The sequence below is a fragment of the Halichondria panicea genome, chromosome 6 (genome assembly GCF_963675165.1).
Source record: "Halichondria panicea chromosome 6, odHalPani1.1, whole genome shotgun sequence".
In the NCBI taxonomy this organism is placed as follows: domain Eukaryota; kingdom Metazoa; phylum Porifera; class Demospongiae; order Suberitida; family Halichondriidae; genus Halichondria; species Halichondria panicea.
The window spans coordinates 2,902,310-2,923,524 of NC_087382.1; the positions used below are offsets into that span (position 1 = coordinate 2,902,310).

A 21,215-nucleotide genomic window follows, 5' to 3' on the forward strand; every position below is an offset into this window, starting at 1 on the left:
GTGTGTGTGTGTGTGTGTGTGTGTGTGTGTGTGTGTGTGTGTGTGTGTGTGTGTGTGTGTGTGTGTGTGTGTGTGTGTGTGTGTGTGTGTGTGTGTGTGTGTGTGTGTGTGTGTGTGTGTGTGTGTGTCTGTCTGTCTGTCTGTCTCACGGTGTGTCTGTTCCAGCTGTAACTGCTCAACGGTTGCAATGCAACGAAAACTAACAGCTTCTATAGGCTTCTAGCCAAGTTCTCTTAAATTTTGATTCCTGGATTAGCAAACTAAAGCTTCTTTCTCTCGTTATGACTGACAGTGAAGGCTGCAGTCTCTTCAAAATCTTTCATAGCATCATCCGCTCCTTTCCAAAAAGTACTCTAGGCACACATCCTGTTACGCTACTAGTGTACGCATGCATGCATAAAAAACAATCCAGCATGGGAAAAAACCGTTTGCTACTGCCTAATGAAAGACAGTAGGGAACTACTGCCTAATGAAAGACTTGTGTGTGTGTTTGTATGTGTTTGTGTGTGTCGTGTAGACTGCTATAATTATCTTCGAAGTCATCAACGGCCATCTATAGCTGCTTTCGTGGACCTCACCATTGCGGACTCTCTGTCTGAACTCTAGCTTCACATTATCCATATCTCAGCCTCTGTCACTCACAATATTTATAAAAAAATAAATAAAAAGAAAACTACCACTGTAGCCGAGGGCTGTTGACTATCACAATGAAAGACTACAGGCCAGAGGGCTGTGATCTAATGAAAGACTACAGGAGGGCTGTGATCTAATGAAAGACTACAGGAGACCTGTTGACTATCACAATGAAAGACTACAGGAAAGTGAATGACCAGTTTCCCGGCCACCCACCTACAGCTCCGGAGCCCCGGTTTATAACCCACACGCTACATGGGTGAACTGCAACAAGTCAAAAACGTAGGAGGAAGGGAATCTTTTAGCCTCCATCTCAGGCCGCACTGAAGATGCAGCCTGATAGATATAGCATGCATGCAAAACAAGTCAGTGAGTTTGTAAGCTAACTTGTAATTTTAATAACACTCTTGAGCGAAAGCATAACATGGCATGATTAGCACAGCGCAGCTTGCGACACTCGTTATCCATGGTTAAATAATTGCTAAAAGTGCAAGTAATAACATGTGTTGAAAAAATGGCCAACAAAACTAACTATAATTAAAATTATAAGAACTCGCACACTTTACATGTACACAATGGGATATAATCACATGACAATACACGGAAACTCCATTCTCAGAATTCTGAAGTAGTTCCAAAATCTAAATCTAAATCACTACCCCCTGAGGGGATGGTTTGTTCTGACTCTGCCCCTACAGACTTGTCTAGAATAAGAGCACTCGATTCGTCGCTTCCGCCACCCCCACCACTGGCATCTTCATCTGATTGGTCGCTTTGTGCTATCTGGGCGGGGTCAACGTACTTGTAGAAGAACGACATAATCGCAAAGATGATGGTGACGGCAAAGATGAGAATAGCGAAAAAGAAGAACTCGATTGACTGTGTGTGTGTGGTGTTGTGTGGGCGTGTGTGTGTGTGTGTGTGGAGGGTTACGATAGATAGAGAAATCAGGACAAGGTAATAATTATTGTACACTACCGTATTTGATGTAATTACAGCGCCAGAAATTATTTTTGCGAGACTATGTACATGAATATATATGGTGCTATAAATTTTGAGTTTCTTAAGTGGCGCTGTAGTTACATCAATTACGGTACACACTTGTATGCATGCAGCAACTATTAGTGTTACTGACTGCATACATGATTAGTACCTGATCCTCGAAGATCTTTGCCTCTGCTATGATGATGACCACTAGGTTACCAAAGGCAACCGTCATAAGCCAAGCAGCTTGACACATTGACTTCATACTGATAGGGGCCTGTGTGTGTGTGTGTGTGTGTGTGTGTGTGTGTGTGTGTGTGTGTGTGTGTGTGTGTGTGTGTGTGTGTGTGTGAGTTGAACTTCTTTGAACGGCCATAACTTGAATTCCGTTGATCCAATGTCAAAAATGTTATGATTTTCTGAAAGCTTAGAAAAATACCTTTCAAATGATGTGTTCAAATCTGAAATTTCACCGAGGCCCTAATTTGTCATTTTTCGGCCTCGGACCATGGGCTATTATTCATGGTATCGGCAAATTGACAAATACTTTTATCTCTCAAATATGAAGTTTGAACACATCATTTGAAAGGTCTATTTCTAAGCTTTCAGAAAATCATAAAATTGTTGAAATTGAATCAACGGAATTCAAGTTATGGCCGCTGAAAGAGTCACTGAACCATATTAACTTTCAACGGCCATAACTTTAGTACCGTTAAATTTTAAACAATCCCACAAGCACAGAATGTTCGGTCAATAAATCTTTACTAGTTACAGTTAGCAACCATCACCTGTGAGTAAGCGAACTCTAACCCTGTGACTGAGAACATGACCTCTCCAGCTGTGATGAGCACGTACATGGGAACCTGGAGGAACATGGACACAGAGTTGGGGGCGTCCACGTCCACCACTGTCACGTTCAACTGTGTGTGTGTGTGTGGGCGGGGTGTGTGTGTGTGTGTGTGTGGGCGGGATATAACTATAACATAATGCTTGAAAGATTAATTTCTAGTCACTATTATTATGACCCTCTGACCACACCCACCCCTTGGCTGATTATAAGTGTGTATGTTGCTCCTCCTAGGAAATCTCTCGAAAGGGTCCCTTCAATCTGCAAGTGTGTGGGCGGGCGTGTGTGTGTGTGATGTGTGGAGGGGGTACATACCGTATCGTTGGGAGAAGTGCCCAGTTCAGTGATGCGATACTGATACCTGTAATGAAGTAAGATCGTGAGCAATGATAAGAAAATGCATAACAAAATGGACATAAGCCTCAGAAGTTGTATTTCGGCAAGCACACCATTGGAAAGGTAATTCTGAGAGCTATTGAATGCATCAATTAGTTTTGAAATTGGACAGTCTGAACATAAATTACGGGCTCTCAAAGATAGCTACCAAAACAGCTGAAATTTGGGATAATAATATGTAAATTCCTGATTATAAGCACGCTCTGATAGTTATAAGCACGCTCTGATAGTTATAAGCATGCGTGCCTCACTTCCCCACCCCCACACACCCACACACACAAGCACGCGTGCTTCACCTGCCCACGTCAATCTCCTTCCTCTCTGAGGAGTTTAGAGATGTGAGTGCGGGGGCGTTGAATGATGTATCGGCACATTCTCCCGGGGAGTCCCCATCATATCCCAGGACAACATCCAGCACCCTACCCCCTCTCAGTGTGCTCACAATCCTGTGTGTGTGTGTGTGTGTGTGTGTGGTGTGTGGGCGTGGGTGGTGTGGATGGTGTGTGTGTGTACTCACTGTATACTGGACATTCCACCATCGACCGGTACATCTTCATACTCACTCTGCATAAATAATAATCAAATATGTAACACACACGCCCACTCATCCACACACACGCCCACACACCATGATGGGGACTATACTGCCAGTGTTGTTCAGTGCAAACACGATCTGAGTGATGTTCTGCTCCAAGAGGTCAAGGTCTATATCTTGTATACCAGTCCCGTTGAGAGTGTAGTAGCCAACGGCCAATGGAGGAGTTACACGGCTCTGTGGGGGGTGAGTGGTGGGGGGTAAGAGTGTGGGGGGTATAAGAGGTGGTGGGGGGTAGTAACTGGCTATAATTATTATAATACAAAGTTATGTTAGAATATGCAATTGCGTGAAATTCTACAGAATTACGAGAAATAACTACATAAATTATTAGTTAACCTAATGTAATAAATTTATAGCATGCTACATTCCTAGCAAAACAGTATGCTGGAGGCTACAAAGGTTTCACAGACGAGTCCGTACCTCCCCTTGCGTCAAGTTATAAGAGTACAAGACGCTGTCATTTCCCTCCATTGAAGTGAGGCTCAACTGCATGTCCTGAGGGGATGTGTTGACCAGTACTAGCTTTGACTCTCCTGCCTTGAGGTTAATGGCAGCATTTTGTACCGATATCTGAACAACACCAGCCACTATGAAAGCTAGTCCAGCGATCGCCATGCCAACGACCATGCGCTGTAGAGGCCTGTGTGTGTGTGGGCGGATTACATGTACAAGCATTAATTTAGCAAGGTATACATACTATTAGATATACATAACCATTGATTTAACGAGAGGGGGGTAGTTGAACATCTTTCAACAGCCATAACTTGAATTCCGTTGATCCAATTTCCAAAATTTGTTGATTTTTTGAAAGCTTAGAAAGATACCTTTCAAATGATGTAATCAAATCCAAAACTTCGTTGGGGCCCTAATTTGTCATTTTTCGGCCTTGGACCATGGGCTATTATTCATGGTACGGCCAAATTGACAAATACTTTTATTTCTCAAATATGAACTTTGATGACACCATTTGAAAGGTCTCTTTCTAAGCTTTCAGAAAATCATAAAATTGTTGAAATTGAACAAACGGAATTCAAGTTACATGTACGCTAACAACAAGACTAGTACATTAGCTACATGTACATGTATATAGTAGGAAAGAAGCACTGTTACTGTCACATGTACAGTATCACCATTTGTACTCATAACATACTATATAGCAGGTAATTTTTGTTGCCCAAATTTTCATACAAACTACCCAATTAAATATTCGTACAGCTCAGGAAGTAACATTAAACCTATTTAAGTAGAATAATTTCGCAGTTTAAATTTTCAGATACTGAAAAATACGAAAATTTCCACCTTACGAAAATAACGGTATAATATAATGCATCTCAAAATAACCTTTTGAGTAGACGGCATTTTCCAAACAGAGGGTAAACCACAATCTCGAATATTGGAATAAAGACTAGAATGAGAACAGGGTTGAGTGCTTGCATCTGATCAGGTTGTATGGTAATGGCTCCGAGTTTTCCATTCATTCTGGTGGCTTGTAGAGTCCATCGTGATCCCTGTGTGTGTGTGTGTGGGGCGTGTGGGTGTGTGGCGTGTGTGTGTGTGTGTGGGTGTATGTGTGGGCGTGTGTGTGTGTGTGTGTGTGTGTGTGTGTGTGTGGGTGTATAGAGGCTTTGTTGGTCAGCAATAACTATTTTGATTTAAACAAAAAAACCTATTTTTCAGAATTAGCCATACAATACAATATTTCACCTGTTGGTCAAATAGAGCCCAGAATATAGGCAGTGGTAACAGCATCACTAGCACTCGTAGGAACAGTCGCACATCTTCCATGAACTTCACCTGTGTGTGGGAGAATGAGATTTCTGAAGGTCCACACATCATTATTATTATATACAGGCTTACACTGTATTTAGGGACGGCATATTGTAGCCAGTGTTTCTGCTCATCATCAGATCGTCCGAGCTTACCTCTCCGATAAACTGCAGTCTGTGTGAGTAACACCCAGCATAATGATACACACACGCCCACACCATACCACACACACACAACGACACACATACGTCCACACCACACCACATACACTCACCCTCACCCACACCACACTGCACACACACACCCACACCACACACACACACTGACCACTATAGAGGCGGGCACTTGCAGGTAGAGAGCAGCGTGCTCTCTCTTGGGTTTTTTGATGACATAGAACTTTGTGCCTGCTATGAAGATGACTGTGTGTGTGTGTGGGCGTGTGTGTGTGTGTGTGGGCGTGTGTGTGTGTGGGGGGGTTATAAATAAAATCAGGTTGCTACATACATACATATAAGTTAGATCAATCGTATAACCTGAGTGTTACTCGTGCAATAATTCTTCTGTTCACTTTTCAAAACGGCACTCTTTGTTTTAAGCCACATTTGTGCAGTCAGTTATCCGTAAAGAATCATTACGGTTATCGCGAGTAGACCTCCTGCTGTACCAGCTCCATTAATAAAGTCAAACTGAAATTTATAACATTGGATTGCTTCATTGACACCATCGACATCTCGACAATTATCTAAAAGAAACAGTCAATTCCATTCCTACATTCTTCTGTAACCTTGATTATAAAATTCAACCAGAAAGTGGCTAGCAGAGATATCCATAATGCTATTGCGAACATTCCAACAGCTCGAACATATCCTGAAGTGACTGGATACCCAAACAAAGAGTATCGCTTCTTGCCATCTTCAATAGTCACTCTTAAGTCCCCCAATCAAAGTGATGTCAATGATGGCTCTCCAAGCTGCTGTAACTGGCTTATTCACTGACTTTCTATTCACAATTCCAATGACATAAGGAAATATTATGTCGATCGCATATAGCAAAACTACTGGAGCGTACAGAAGAATGATGTAGAGCCAGAGACTATATCCCTGAAGAAAGACCATGATCTTAACTCCTTTATTAAATTGCTTGGATGCTTTGCTTGCATATCTCTTATTGCATGAGTAACCATACTATTGGCTTACGATGCAGTTCTCTGCAGTTTTAAAAGCATTCTAGCCGCGGCTATTATTCGAAAACAAGCCCAGTGCCATATTAATACGAAAAAAGTTATTAGCACAATTCAGTAAGTTTAATGGTGCTTAAATGAAATAGAGTGGCTCAGATTACTGACGGGAAAGTTAATTGATGTCTAATTGCCGGAATGTGCTCAATCATTGATCCCGCTGCTTGTATAAAGTACTCCACACATAGTACACCACGTGCACACACTCAGTGGCACACCACACACACACGCCCACACCACACCACACCACACACACACTCACCCAGTGATATCACCATGAGGACAGCGGGTACACCAAAGGCCAGGGCAAAGCACTGACAAGTACCAAAACAATTCAAATCATCTGCAAGAGAAGAGAAGAGAATATCATAATAATTATAGTTCATGCACACGGTCATGTAGGAAATCTACTTTATTGCAATGTACAGAACAATATCTACTGTGCTCAGAATTATCCCATGCAGAGCATGTGACTAATTGTATTGTATTACACTGTACTTAGATGTATATCAAAACCTGCATACTCACAATACTTTGTGCTAATCACTCGTGCTAATAGCTCATTAAGCTACAGCCATTGAAACAGAATGACTTACTTATGAGCACACCATATTGTAGCACTATCAAACAGCTACTAAATACAACTTTTAGTTTGGAAATTGGACATTCCCAACACAAGTTATGAACAATTAAAGTTAGCTCTGAAAACAGGTCTGATTCTGACAAAACACCCACGCTTTCTCCCAGAAAATGGACAATTTAGGAAATAAATAAATTGCTGATCTAAGCACACCATATTGTAGCACTATCAAAGAGCTACTAAACGTGAATGTTCCCAATGGACCATCAAAGTTACGTGTAGCTCTGAAAACAGGTCTATGCCTTTTTCCAACAACTTTCAGAGTGACTTACTTCTCAGCACTGGAGTGAGGAGGGTTGAGATGACACTGCCTGCATTTATAGAGAAGTAGAACATGGAGAAGAACCTTCGGAGGTTGTCTCCTTGGTCGTCTTTGAACTGGTCTCCTCCGAATGCGGACACACAGGGTTTGATACCACCAGTTCCCATGGCAATCACTATCAGGCCTATAGCAGCCAGAGCTCTGCAGGGGGTAGTGTGTGGGGAGGTAGTGTGTGTGTGGGGGGTAGGGTGTTGGGGGTAGTGTGTGTGGGGGGGGGGGGGTTAGTTTTAAACGCCTCAAATACAATAGCAAGTGCTACAGTTGATCCTACTAAAAGTTTATTTGCGTTTTGTTCGGCCCTGGAAATTATGGCTTTATTTATGCTTTATGTGGTGGACAAGTATGCCTGGGACTTCTACATGGGAAATGCTAACTTTTAGCTGATTGAAGCTTAAAGCATATATAGATAGAGGTGCTTTTTAACAAGGAACCCAATGGTATATTACAATACTTAGTTACACAGTCACAAAACGTATAACGTTACTACTAGCAACTTCTGTTGTGTACATTTCAGCTGGTAGCGAGAATGGTATGGCAGAGACTGACACGAGGACATTACCAACAGCGTACACCAGCGACAGCGACAGGATGGTCCTGTATAAAAAAATTGAGCACAGGGTTAGAGTATCACCAAATTAGCAAATATCTCAAATTATGAACTTTAATGAAAGGAACACTATTAATTTATTAGCAGATACAGAGATGTACTCATGTACTCAGAACGCTATACTATGCTATGGTGGCACGTACATGTATTTCCCTAGACATGAGTCAGCTATGAGTGCCCCAGCGAGTGGCAATAGATAGCAGAGCATGATGAAGGCATGGTAGATAGCAGTGGAGGAGTTCTCATCTATCTGTAGCTGCTTGACCAGGAACAACACGAGGACGGCTGTAACAGGGGTGGGGTGGGTGAGGCTTAATACACACAACACTTATATTTATATTGAGTTGGACTTCCATGAAGTTGTCATAACTTTGTCATACTTCTGAAATTCAAAGTTTCATATACCATTGGATTCCTTGTTAAAAAGCGCTTCTATCTAAAAGTTACAGTGAGTGGATTGCAGCGCACTTGCAACAGAGAATTGCTCAACAGTAAAACCACAATAAAAGAGCATAAATGGATCAAGTCATATGATTGACCACACAACTGCCAAACCAAATGCAAAAATTTAATAGACTTTAGTTTCAAACACCAGAGGCTATAAAAATTTTATATCTCGTTGCTACGTTTAACATAGTGCAAAGTACATAATTATAGTACCAGGACTGCTGTAGGGGGGGGCGGGTTGTGTAGAATCAATACACACACTTTTAGTTTACAACAGATGGTTTCGATTTACAATACCAACTCGGCTATTATTATTATCCGCTAAATACACACGGTGAACTCTGACCTCTCATCCCATAGTACGAGAATCTCTCACAGAACTCATTGCCAACGATGAAGAGGACGGAGAATGGGAAGTTGAACTTCCACCACTGCAGGAAAAATTTCAGAGATAGTTACCATGGTTACCATGTGAGCAAAATGAGGTGCCGTACATTATTTAGACTAACAGAAAACTAACTAAAAACAAGTGCAGTGGTTGTAATACAATCTGTGCATGACGGTATTAAAATGGATTTTCTATGTCTTTGTTTTCTTATACTGGGAAATACTCTCATCCTTATTGAAACCATATAGTACAAGAGCAACATCACACACAAAGGAACACTGTTTCCAGTTTATACGCGCACGCACACACACACACGCACGCACACACACACACACGCACGCACACACACACACACACACGCACGCACGCACGCACGTACACACAACTTCCAGTCACAGTGTACGACCAGCCACAGTGTACGGCCAGCCACAGTGTATGGTGATATATACACATGCGTAGTTATCATAACAGATGCTACACAGCTAAGTAACCAGGGGCAACATAATTATGGCTGGCATTGTACACAGTCAATTCACGCTCAATATCAAACATGTAGTAGTAGACTCTGCTTACCTTGCTTGACTTCACATCACCACTCTTTTGAGCAACCACTCCGCGATCTGAAGTGTGTGAATAAAATTATGGTAATTAAATTTTTAGCTCGTTGTGGTAGTAATTGTGGTATACACATCGACCGCACTGCACACACACGCCCACTCACCACTGTCATCTGGTGTTAACGTGTCATCTTCGTCTGCACAGAGAGGTATCAGTGTGTTAACATGTTGTGTGTGCAAGGTGATAAAGTTCAATTTTTACAATTATTATACAGTAAATTTAAAGACAGATCATCTACTCCTCACCATCTAGTAAGGACTTGGTCTCTTCTTTCTTCCCTTTATCATCCATTTTAATGGCCACTCACTACAGCTAGCTAGTTAGAATGAATAGCTAGCTACCTTAGCTGTAAAGAAGTCATATGATCAAAACAACTAAGCTCCCAGTACAAGCCGCCCTCATTAGTGGTGTAGTTTGGGGATTCCCCTGAAAGAGGGGTGGGGCTGGCCTTGCAGCTTTGATGTTGGCATATGACGTCATCAAGTCGCCCAATGACGTTATCTCGAGGTTAAAACGCGGATTGTCTCTAGAGTGTATAATTATGGTGCGTTCTAATTAGAAACGAACACAATGTCAATTAATAGTTTGTCTACAAGTCCTCTTGGCTTTGAATGGCCGTGGCAGTATGAGTTTCCACCATTCTTCACTATCCAGCCCAACAGTGACACTCGGATCAAGCAGTTGGAGGCGTGGTGTGATCTAATCCTGGCCTATTACAGAGCTAGCAAGACTTATATCATGGACCTCACAGAAGTCTCACAATCAAGTCCACTGTTTTGCAACTCAAAGATAAATCGTATCCTGAGCCATACTCACACGTACTATAGAAATAAGAACTAGCTAGACAATGTGGTTTCTCTATATGTATGGTACATGGTATACAAGTGATATGTTTCCTTAGCGTTTCAATAGGTAGGCTATCTCCAGAGGCAATACGAACTGTACTGGAAACACTGGAGTCTAAAGGTGTGTTTTGTGGAGGATATTTTGTTTACTTACTTGAAATTGGTCTTGTGCTGATGTGATCACAATCATCTACATTGTGTATGGAACACTTTACTATTAAACACTTGTGTGTGTCCTATGTTCAGGAAATGTTGAATGGCAGGATGGTAAGAAAGACCGATGCTTGGTCATGTGGAGGACTCCTCAAGAATGGGGTCAGCTCATCTATCAATGGGTGAGACTTGACCCTACACTATCTGTGTGTATATTGCACCATTACAGTGTAGCTATAATTGTAGTGTGTGTTCAGAGCATTATGTTAATTAGAGGCTGAATAAGTTTGTGTGTGCCCGTTTAAAAACTTTGATGAGCATAATTATCATGTGTGATTGGGCTTGTCTAGAGCTATATACAGAATGATATCTAGTAAAAGTTATACATGACCTCCTCCTCTTTGTGTGTGTGTGTCTCCTCCTCCATGCAGGCTGAGGACAGTGGATTGAGCACCAGTGTGTGTACACTGTATGAAATGCATTCTGGAGAAGACACCACTGATCAAGGTACAATGGTACTATAACAGACACCTTTGGGGAACAATATTTTGGCCTTTATACAGAGGTGGCCTTTGTTGAGAGGTTGTTTTGTACACAAACTGTTCATTTGGACCAGAGTGCCTGGTCGTTACATAGCAGCTGGCCTTTATTCAGAGATGGTTGTTAACAGAGGTTCCACTGTAGTGACACAGTATGTACATTACATTTATGGTTGATAGTGTTGTAACAAAAATAACCACCTCTTAGGCCTAGTTTTACCAGATGTTAGGACAAGCACATTTGTGTTTCAAGATTAAAAATAGTCACCACTTGGTAAACATTCAGCACACTGTAAACTCCCAGTATCTGCTAAGCTATGCCGTTTATTTCACTTGATGTACGGTCATTCTCGCTTCTCTGTACAAGTGGTTCATTGCTGTGTTGTTCCTCCCATACATGCAGAGTTCTATGGTATGGAGGTGTGGATGTTAAAGAGAGCCATACAAGCACTGTCCCGACTGGGCAAGGCAGAACTGATACCAGGAGATAATCCTGATGGCTCTGACGCAGGAGTCAAGTTCTTCTCATAGCGAGGACATTATTGACTCTAGTCAACTCTTTTATTGAGCGTTTCTGTTTTGTTTGTTTGTACTTAACATAGTTTAGTCTGGTGCAATTGTCTTTTGAATTGATGTCAACTTCAGTTGTTGCCTATAACAGACTTAATCCTTACTTATGGGCCCAGAGGCACAACTGTATGTATTGTTAGCATTTAACTAGCTTTATGCTTACGCCATTAATTGTAGTTGTTCTGCAATTAACAAAAACACGCTATTAGAAGTCCACGAGAGACTGGCCAGAGAGAGAGCACGCGGTGAAGACAGAGGATCAACTGATGAGCTAGACTCTACTTGCTGCATACAAGAAAGAAATAAGGTAGTTTTGTTTACTGTCTGTGCATGCATGGTGGCTGGTGTTTTCATTTCAAAATTACTCCCTTATTAAAGGAAGAAAAATGTTTGGCTAAAATGTACACTGACCATGAAAACTGGGTTCCTGGAACATTATTATACGAGGCCAAAAAGATATCAGTGCCTATAATCTGATACAAATTTGTTGCTTGCATAAACAACGTCTTCGGTCTTCCACTCCTGTACTTTGAAATGTAAGGGTATAATATGTCTCACATGACAGTTATACATATATAATTATGTGTTTTAAAGTATGTATAGTTTATTAAAACACATAATTATATATGAGTTATATGAGTTATATATGAGTCAACGGTAAAAAAAAAATATGATAAAATACTTTTTAGCAGTTAGCATTAATAATTATGTTACACAATACTCTCAGATATCTCGGTTCCATGCGATTCTTAGTGCTTGAGCTTAGCTCCTGATACTCTTGTTCATAATTATAAGGTTGCTCAATTCTTTGAGATTTGAGAGAACAATTCACCCTTGACATTAGTAGCTCTTTTTTTTTTCCGCTAGTGGTGGTGGTTTTCTATGCTCTGTTGATAATTTGTCACCATCAATTTTTTTTACTGCTCGCGGACCATTCATTAATTGAGATTTGACTCCTCTAGGTTTTGGAGAAATAGGAGGTGGTTTTCGGAGATCTGTGTAGTCACTTTTGTCCATTCCGTCAGCGTCAATGGTGTGATAATGAATCTCTATAGCGTTGTCTTGAAGATGAGCAAAGTCCGTATTATTAGCTAGTGATGTACGTAGGGGGTGGTCTAGGGGGGGAATCTCCTCAGCACCAATGTCAACGTAACCATCCGAGTTTTCCAATACCTGAGAGGGGGTGGTAGATTCGTTGCCATGGATATCAATGGTTGTCTGGAATTGTAAAGGTTCGTTTATATCGTGAATAAGGTCAATTTCAGTTGATGGCTTTCCTGTAAATAAAAAACAACAACTTATGCATGTAGCGTTAAATAGAGTATTAAACGGCCATAACTCTAGTTCCGTTGGTCCAATAACGTTGAGATGTTTTGAAAGAGGCCTTAGATGATATGTTAAAATCCAAAAATCTATTTTGGATTTTGGACCTGTTACAGCCCATGCCAAAAATAGGAATTATGGCCTGTTTTAAAATTGAGATTTGAGCATACAATCTGAGCGGGCTCTTTCTAAGATCGTTGAACAGAACTCTAGTTACAGAGCAACTCTAGTGCTTTCAAAAGAAGTAGTCCTATATTTCTTACCTGAAGGCAATAAGCTAAGCTATTAGCAATTATATAGTGGGTGGAGTCCTAACAATGAAAATGTACCGCCATTATAATCATTGGACGACTTACTCTTTGATCTCAGAACGCAGCAGGATATACAGATGAGCAAGGAGAGAAGGGCAACAAAGAATGAGGAGATGGCTACGCCCGCTATCACCTGCAGGTAAATATTAGATGTATCAATAAAACGTGTACGGAGATTGTGCATGCATAACGCCCACACACACGCCCACACATCCTATTCACCTGCTCACTCAAGGGGGAGGGGCCCACAATGGTAGGTGTCTCGATGTTGCCCACAGGCATAAGAATAGATCCATTGCCAGCAAACATTGATACCTGCTGAGACAAGGACAGCCCTGTACAGGGGGGGTAATCAGCATACGCATCAGGGGGTAGCACTTTAAACACTGCACTGGATTCATAGGTCGAATTAGCCTCTCCGTAGACTCCGACCTGACACCAATAATCACTCGGACCTTCTGCTCCTATTAAATCTTTTAGTGAAAGTGTTGAGATTAAATAATCTTCGTTGCTTGAGATGGTTTCATTTATTGGCATTTCAATATTACCGGAGTTGTTAGACCTTCTAAACCAACGAATAGTGTGATTGGATAGACCCCCTTGCTGGTAGAGAGCACAGATTAGTTGTTTAGGTCCAACAATGTACGGGTTACAAGAATACTGGCTCACTGGTTGGACAGTGTAGAGTAGGGGACCTTTAGTGTGCATGTGTGTGTGTGTGGGAGAAGTATTACAATGCATGAGCAATATTACGACTGTATGCAGAGATATATACGATATGTACCAATGAAAAAAATTATATACATCATTAAAAGTCATAAGCTGTGGACACTCACTATTATCAGGAATACTTGATGGACTCTCGCTATTATCAGGAGTACTTGATGGACTCTTGCCATCATTAGGAGTACTTGATCCACTCCTACTATTATGTTGAGCAGAAGTTACAGAGAAAAGTAGAACCAGTAGAACCGCAAAGGAAAGTGAAAAGTTGAGATCCATATCTTGTGCTGTGTTCAACTGGTCTATGCTTTCAGCTATAGTTACAATTAACTGTGTTACTTTGTGTATATACGTTGCTTATACTGTTACAGTATTATGCAATTCTAAAATTTCCCATTCTCCACACCCTAACATTCTGCACACCCAGTCAGCATATGGAGTCTACATGCAGTACAGTGTCAGCCAAGCAAAAACATATATAATACTGCATAACCTTTGTTTTGGTGCAATACCATACACACACAGATCGAGGGGGTGGGGGGTATGAATACTTGGTAGGTACATGCGAACAAGGAAATTTAGGGCGGAACATGGGGCTCAAATGGTAAACTTATAAGGTGTTTGATAACACAAATATTGGCTGTTCAAACAGCTCAACCAGGGCTTAAAATAGCTGCTGACAAGAAACTGAAGGAAGTTCAGCTCCGTCTAGTTGTATAGCACTTGTATATAGCTATGCATTCAAGGTTTACTTTAGTGTGAGCTGGCCAATGACTTTTCACACGCTTAAAATATTCTGTCACCTACTTGGAGCTAAATTTCCTATTCTCAACCTCATTAATTAATACAACATGGAGCCCAAATTTTCACTCGCTTGGCAAAATCCTAAAAGAAACCCTGGTTCCATTGGTAATTGTATTTCCTTGCTCCTCATATTTCACTATAATTATATTGTGCATGCAGAAGGGTTATTAGCATAATTATACACTAGCTGATAAGACATCTTCATTACTGCTATATCGGGTAATTTTCGTGGGGAAAAATATTCGTGGTTTTCGTGGTTGAAAGTCTGAACACGAATAGTTTACCCACGAATGAAGAAACCTTGCCTACCTTTACCTGCAGTGCAAGCAGCAACCAAAAAAATATTACCAAGAAATGTCTCAATATTGCTGAACCACGAATATTTTGTCCCTCGAAAATGACCCGCTATATATACGGTATCTAGCTAGATTAACTGTATAGGTTATTATAACTCATGCAATAGGGATGTCAGCTAATACAACTCACGCCGAGGGCAAGAGTTGTATTAGCTGTACAGCACAAGAGTATGACGGACTTATTGCTGATTGTGCATGGAATAATTAATTTTCAAGGATCATTACCTATCAATTGAAAATTGCAGGATTCTACCCTACTGCATTAGGATTTGCCACAGTTTTCCAGTTTCTTATAAAAACAATGCAAGCTAATAGGTGGTGGGTGGTGCTTTAGGTTGAATCGGTCTGCATTCTGGGTAATCAATATCATCCAGGTACGTATATTGATCATACCCTGAATGATATTGATTACCTCCAGGGACGCAACAGTACTATAGTATAGTGCAACGCTTTGATGTCTGACCACACTTGAGCAATATAAAGGTAATAATTTGGTATATTTAGACTGAAAATGATAGCTTATAAGACTATATATCTCAGCTGCTAAATTTAATGCAATAAGACTAAGGACTTATAAAGCAAGCCAATTAATTTGAGGGTTGATTCCCATAATTGAGGGCAATTAACTTCAAAGGCCTTTGTTTGCATGCACAACCATACAACCATAGCAATACTCTGCCAAGAAATGAATGGATACGGCTGATAAACTGCTAAACTCAACTTACAATACCAGTCAACAGTAAAGATAAAACAATTCAGTTAGCATACACACTCTCAGAGCTAGGGCTAGCAGATAGCTCTGCTGGACATGTGTACAGTACTTCCATATAATCCTTAGTGCTTGAACTTAGCTCCTGATACTCTTGTTCATGAGGTTGCTGAGATTGAAGCAGCGATTCATCCTTGACATTAGGAGCTCCATTTTTGTCTTTATTCTTTGGTAGTGGTAGCGGTTTTCTACGTTCTTCCGATGTTTCGCCACCACCAATTCCTTTCACTGCAAATGCTTGCTGACAATTCACTGATTGAGATGTGACTTCTCCAGGTTTGGGAGAAATAGGAGGTAGTTTTCGGAGATCTGTGTAGTCACTTTCATCCAATCCGTCAGTATCAATGGTGTGATAAATCTCTGTAGCGTTGTCTTGAAGATGAGCAGAGTCCATACTATTAGCTAGTGATGTACGTAGGGGGTGGTCTAAGGGGGAAATTCCCTCAGCACTAACGTCGACGTAATCATCCGAGTTTTCCATTTCCTGAGGGGAGGTGGTAGGTTCATTGCCATGAATATCGATGACTGTCAGCGATTGCAAAGATTTGTTTGTAAGGTTAATTTTAGTTGATAGCTTTCCTGGAAAGGAAAAACAACAACTTTTGCATGTAGCGTTAAACAGAGCATATTTGAACGGCCATAACTTTAGTTTCGTTGATCTAATAAAGTTGATTTTGAAAGCTTAGCCTTCCAGATGAAGTGTTAAAAATCAAAAGTCTATGTTTATTTTGGGCCTGTTATTGACAAAAGACTATGCATAATATTGCTGAGCTATTAGCAAGTTTAAAAATCCTAAAATGAACTTTCATTATTGATGACTTACTCTTTGATTTCAGGACGCAGCAGAATATACAGATGAGCAGGAGGAGAAGGGCAACAAAGAATGAGGTGACGGCTGCACCCACTATCAAGACCAGTCGGAAATCCTGTAGAGAAAATGTATGTAGCAAAATAAAAGAGTGTATTGCCCACACAAACACATACGCACACCGTACGTACCTGCTCACTCGAGGGGGAGGGGCCCACAGTGGTGGGTGTGTCGGTACTGCCCATAGTGGTAGATGTGCCGATGATGCCCAAAGGTGTAAGAATGGATCCATTGCCAACAAACATTGATACCTGCTGAGACAAGAACAGTCCTGTGCAGGGAGGGTAACCAGCGTACGCATCAGGGGGTAGCACTCTAAACACTGCACTGGGTTTATAGGTCGAATTAGCCTCTCCGTAGACTCCAGCCTGACACCAATAATCACTCGGACCTTCCGCTTCTATTGGTTGAAGTATTGAGATCAAATAATCTTCGTTGCTTGGATTAGTTTCGTTTATTATCATCTCTGTTTCAATATTACCGAAACTTCTAATCCAGCGGATGGTATGATTGGATAGACCCCCTTGCTGGTAGAGAGCACAGACTAGTTGTATAGATCCATTACTGTGCGGGTTGCAAGAATACTGGCTCACTGGTTGGACTGTGTAGAGTAGGGGACCCTTAGTGGCTGTGTCTGTGTGGGTGCATGGAGGGGGGGGGAGGTATTTACATACGATACCTGGTCCAGTACAGAAGAGAATTTATGTGTAGCATAACTATACACACACGTAGAAAAGTTATAAGCTGTACATACATAGGCACTCACTATTGCCTTGAGCAGAAGCTATGGGGACAAGTAGAACCAGTAGAACAGCAAAGCAAAGTGAGAAGTTGAGATCCATATCTTTTGTGCAATTGATCAATTCTTTCAGCTATAGCTACAATAATTGTGTTACTTTGCTGTGCTGTCACAGTTTTATGCAGCTCTAAAGCAACCATGCATTCCAGTATAATTACTGGGAGACCACAAGTACATGCAAGTCCCAGCCAAAGCGTAACTATTATATCATGCTTATCAAAACGATGCTACATATAATTATAGCTTTTGTTTTGGTGCAATGCCATATACACACACAGAATGCGAATAAGGATAAATTTTAAAAGGTGGAACAAGGTGCACATAAAACTGATAAATTTATAAAATCACTGCTGTCTGGAAGCGTACTACATGCATAGATACTATAAATTAGTGTCTATGCTACCTGCATATGATAGTATCAGGTATATAAGGAAGACATGACATCATGCAGGAAGTATTCATGCACTCCTGGTATCAGGTATATAAGGAAGACATGACATCATGCAGGAAGTATTCATGCACTCTTGGTATCAGGTATATAAGGAAGACATGACATCATGCAGGAAGTATTCATGCACTCCTGGTATCAGGTATATAAGGAAGACATGACATCATGCAGGAAGTATTCATGCACTCCTGGTAATACGTCTGCATAAATGAGGCCTAGTACAATATATTACTGCTTGGTAGTGTTTAAATATACCTCTTGTATCGATGTCATTAAGAGCCGCTCACATTGTAATCAATTAACTTTCCTCTTTGGGTTGCCTTGGTGACACCCGACAATCCGCCACAATTGTCCAATAGGATTGTCCCAGTTTGCTGGTCAATTCACAGTTCCACCAGCACCATTGAAATATTCTCTTCTGAGCAAACTTGGTTCCAAAGTTGTCGAAATCTTTCCCTTATCACACCTGATAGTGGTTTACACAAAACCTTTGTTATACATTCTCCGCATTCAGTTGCATTGTGTATAGGCAAGAAATTAAATTCAGTGTTCAAATCAATCAGACTGAAAATGATATATCTTTAAGACTATCTCTCGACTGTTAAATTGAATGCACACTAAAAGCGAGACATAATTAAGGGTTGACCCCATAATTGATGGCAAAGGCCCTTGTTCGCACGCACAACCATGCAACCATGGAAACCGGGTTCCTGGAACAGATAATAGAGTGCCTGCCTAATACAGATTGTTGCTGGTTTCAATCTACCTTTTGCACTTGGAAAATTGTTAAGTGTATAATTATTATGTCTCACATGACACGTATACAGTTACAAACTTACAATACCAAAAATATGAGTCAACAGGAGATAAAACAATTCAGTTAGCATATACAATGCTCTCAGAGCTAGCAGATACCTCTGCTGGACATGTGTACATATCCACACGATTCTTCGTGCTTGAGCTGAGCTCCTGATACTCTTGTTCACAAGGTTGGTGAGATTGAAGCAGCGATTCATCTTTGAGAGTAGCTCTATTTTTGTCTTCATTTTTCGGTGGTGGTAGCGGTTTTCTACATTGTTTAGATGTCTTGCCATCACCAATTCTTGTTACTGCAAATTCTCGCTGACAATTCACTGATTGAGGTTTGACTCTTCTAGGTTTGGGAGAAATAGGAGGTGGTTTTCGGAGATTTGTGTAGTCATTGGTGTCCATTCCGTCAGCATCAATGGCGTGATAATAAATCTCTATAGCGTTGTCTTGAAGATGAGCAGAGTCCATACCATTAGCTAGTGATGTACGTAGGGGATGGTCTAGGGGGGGAATCTCCTCAGCTCCAACGTCAACGTAACCAGCCGAGTTCTCCATTTCCTGAGGGGGGGTAGTGGGTTCGTTGCCATGGATATCGATGGTTGTCAGCGATTGCAAGGGTTCGTTTGTACTGTGAATAATGTCAATTTCAGTCGATAGCTTTCCTGGAAATAAATGCACATGTAGCGTTAAATAGAGCATCATATGTCACCTTAAGCCTGAGGGGAATATGTACGCTGAGCTATTTAGCAATTAAGTATAATAGAGAGTGGTGAAATCCTAAAACAATGAATAATTATAATACTGCTACTGCCACTAATTTAACGACTCACTCTTTGATCTCAGGACGCAGCAGAATATACAGATGAGCAAGGAGAGAAGGGCAACAAAGAATGAGGAGATGACTACACCCGCTATCAACACCCCTGAGATATTCTGCAGGTAAATATTACATGTAGCAATAAAACGAGATTGTGCATGCCTAACGCCCACACATACATGCATCCGCCCACATACCACACATCCTGTTTACCTGCGAGGGGGAGGGGCCCACAGTGGTGGGTGTGTCATCACCTACAGGTGGAAGAATGGATCCATTGCCAGCAAACATGGTTACCTGTTGAGACAAGAACAGTCCTGTGCAGGGAGGGTAACCAATATACGCATCAGGGGGTAGCACTTTAAACACTGCACTGGGTTCATAGGTCGAATTATCCTCTCCGAAAGTTCCAGCCTGACACCAATAATCCGCTTCTATTGAATTATTTAGATAAAATATTGATACTAAATATTCTTCATTCCTTGCATTAGCTTCGTTTACAATAATTATTACTGCAGTTGTTAGAGCTTCTAAACCAGCGGATGGTGTGATTGGTCAGACCTCCGTGCTGGTAGAGAGCACAGACTAGTTGTATAGATCCATTACTGTGCGGGTTGCAAGAATACTGGCTCACTGGTTGGACTGTGTAGAGTAGGGGACCTTTAGTGTCTGTGTGTGCATGGGGGGGGGGGGAGTATTTATAGTATAGAAGATAATTTATGTGTAGCATAACTATACATATACTGGTACACGTAAAAAAGTCATAATCTGCATGCATGTCAATTACCATTATCTTGAGCAGAAGCTATGGAGACAAGTAGAACCAGTAGAACTGCAAAGCAAAGTGAGAAGTTGAGATCCATATCTTGTGCTGTGTGCAACTGGTCTATTCTTTCAGATATAGCTGCAATAACTGTTTGTGTAGTTGCTTGTGCTGACGTTTTTATGCTAACTCCCCATTCCCCCTACACCCCAAAATCCCCCATAACTATTCCAGTATGAGACAAAAGTCTGCATACCATATACATGCATGTATTGACAAGAACCATGCATGCATGCATTGCATTCCAATATATGACAGGGAGACCACAAGTACAAGTTCCAGCTAAAGCGTAATATTAGAAGTTCCAGCTAAAGCGTAATATTATATCATATCTTAAAATTAGTGATGCTATATATACATGCATACAGCTTAATTTACTACATATGCATGCTATTTTGGTGCAATGCCACACACGCACGCACGCACGCCCACCCGCCCGCCCGCCCGTTAACGTTCAGGCAAATACACTAGCACTTGTAGTGATTCGTGCACGCATGTCGGACCTCCTCTGATCTGACAGTGGTTAATTTACACAAAACCTTTGTTAACTGAAAACACATTCTCCACATTCGGTCGCATTGTGTACAGGCAAGAAATTCATATAAATAAATTATCTTTAAGACCATCTCTCAGCTGTTAAATAGAATGTACGCTAAGGACTTACCAGCAAACCTGACTCCATAATTGGGCACTTAACTTCAAAGGCCCTTGTTTGCACGCACAACCATGCATGCAACCATAGCAACACAGGAAATGAATGGAAACCAGATTCC

The 21,215-nt window shown here is 41.1% G+C and overlaps 3 protein-coding genes across 5 annotated transcripts; 1 reads left to right on the top strand and 2 right to left on the bottom strand.

The window, feature by feature from the left end:
• Positions 1-1,103: 1,103 nt before the first annotated feature.
• On the bottom strand, positions 1,104-9,875 carry LOC135337398 (solute carrier family 15 member 2-like). Of its 2 annotated transcripts, none has more exons than XM_064533329.1 (21): positions 9,730-9,875; positions 9,588-9,620; positions 9,440-9,486; positions 8,825-8,909; positions 8,175-8,316; positions 7,932-8,018; positions 7,375-7,565; positions 6,725-6,805; positions 5,553-5,644; positions 5,316-5,399; positions 5,163-5,252; positions 4,800-4,966; positions 3,879-4,098; positions 3,489-3,632; positions 3,378-3,424; positions 3,157-3,306; positions 2,780-2,825; positions 2,660-2,725; positions 2,406-2,537; positions 1,787-1,894; positions 1,104-1,512 (listed from the first exon to the last, which is right to left on the bottom strand). In XM_064533329.1, the coding sequence occupies exons 1-21, from the start codon at positions 9,773-9,775 to the stop codon at positions 1,249-1,251; spliced, it is 2,322 nt and encodes a 773-aa protein (XP_064389399.1). In that variant the 5' UTR covers positions 9,776-9,875; the 3' UTR covers positions 1,104-1,248. The 2 variants fall into 2 exon arrangements, with proteins under 2 accessions (XP_064389399.1, XP_064389398.1); XM_064533328.1 differs by having other exon boundaries at positions 2,406-2,543.
• A 141-nt stretch (positions 9,876-10,016) lies between these two features.
• On the top strand, positions 10,017-11,650 carry LOC135337401 (vacuolar protein-sorting-associated protein 25-like). Its single transcript, XM_064533332.1, has 5 exons — positions 10,017-10,280; positions 10,397-10,450; positions 10,576-10,664; positions 10,914-10,989; positions 11,425-11,650. The coding sequence occupies exons 1-5, from the start codon at positions 10,055-10,057 to the stop codon at positions 11,550-11,552; spliced, it is 573 nt and encodes a 190-aa protein (XP_064389402.1). The 5' UTR covers positions 10,017-10,054; the 3' UTR covers positions 11,553-11,650.
• A 1,169-nt stretch (positions 11,651-12,819) lies between these two features.
• Positions 12,820-20,579, bottom strand: LOC135337399 (uncharacterized). 2 transcript variants are annotated; one of them, XM_064533330.1, is made up of 11 exons: positions 20,407-20,579; positions 19,833-20,288; positions 19,633-19,735; positions 18,908-19,464; positions 17,512-18,458; positions 16,877-17,379; positions 16,701-16,803; positions 14,062-16,456; positions 13,448-13,920; positions 13,271-13,358; positions 12,820-12,868 (listed from the first exon to the last, which is right to left on the bottom strand). In XM_064533330.1, exons 5-8 carry the CDS (start codon positions 17,585-17,587, stop codon positions 15,864-15,866), a joined length of 1,275 nt encoding a protein of 424 aa, XP_064389400.1. In that variant the 5' UTR covers positions 17,588-18,458; positions 18,908-19,464; positions 19,633-19,735; positions 19,833-20,288; positions 20,407-20,579; the 3' UTR covers positions 12,820-12,868; positions 13,271-13,358; positions 13,448-13,920; positions 14,062-15,863. The 2 variants fall into 2 exon arrangements, with proteins under 2 accessions (XP_064389400.1, XP_064389401.1); XM_064533331.1 differs by having other exon boundaries at positions 19,817-20,288.
• Positions 20,580-21,215: the final 636 nt, after the last annotated feature.

Excerpts from the sequence above, each read along its gene's own strand:
- LOC135337398 (XM_064533328.1), bottom strand. The coding sequence starts at position 9,775 with ATGGATGATAAAGGGAAGAAAGAAGAGACCAAGTCCTTACTAGATG. Across the intron at positions 8,317-8,824 it reads CTCGTACTATGGGATGAGAG|CCGTCCTCGTGTTGTTCCTG; the intron begins GTCAGAGTTCAC and ends CCCCTGTTACAG. Across the intron at positions 5,400-5,552 it reads AAGTGCCCGCCTCTATAGTG|ACTGCAGTTTATCGGAGAGG; the intron begins GTCAGTGTGTGT and ends TTACTCACACAG.
- LOC135337399 (XM_064533330.1), bottom strand. The coding sequence starts at position 17,587 with ATGGATCTCAACTTCTCACTTTGCTTTGCTGTTCTACTGGTTCTACTT. Across the intron at positions 17,380-17,511 it reads AGCTTCTGCTCAAGGCAATA|ACACAGCCACTAAGGGTCCC; the intron begins GTGAGTGCCTAT and ends GCACCCACACAG. Across the intron at positions 16,457-16,700 it reads CTGCGTCCTGAAATCAAAGA|GAAAGCTATCAACTAAAATT; the intron begins GTAAGTCATCAA and ends TTTCCTTTCCAG.
- LOC135337401 (XM_064533332.1), top strand. The coding sequence starts at position 10,055 with ATGTCAATTAATAGTTTGTCTACAAGTCCTCTTGGCTTTGAATGGCCG. Across the intron at positions 10,451-10,575 it reads GGAAACACTGGAGTCTAAAG|GAAATGTTGAATGGCAGGAT; the intron begins GTGTGTTTTGTG and ends TCCTATGTTCAG. Across the intron at positions 10,665-10,913 it reads GTCAGCTCATCTATCAATGG|GCTGAGGACAGTGGATTGAG; the intron begins GTGAGACTTGAC and ends TCCTCCATGCAG.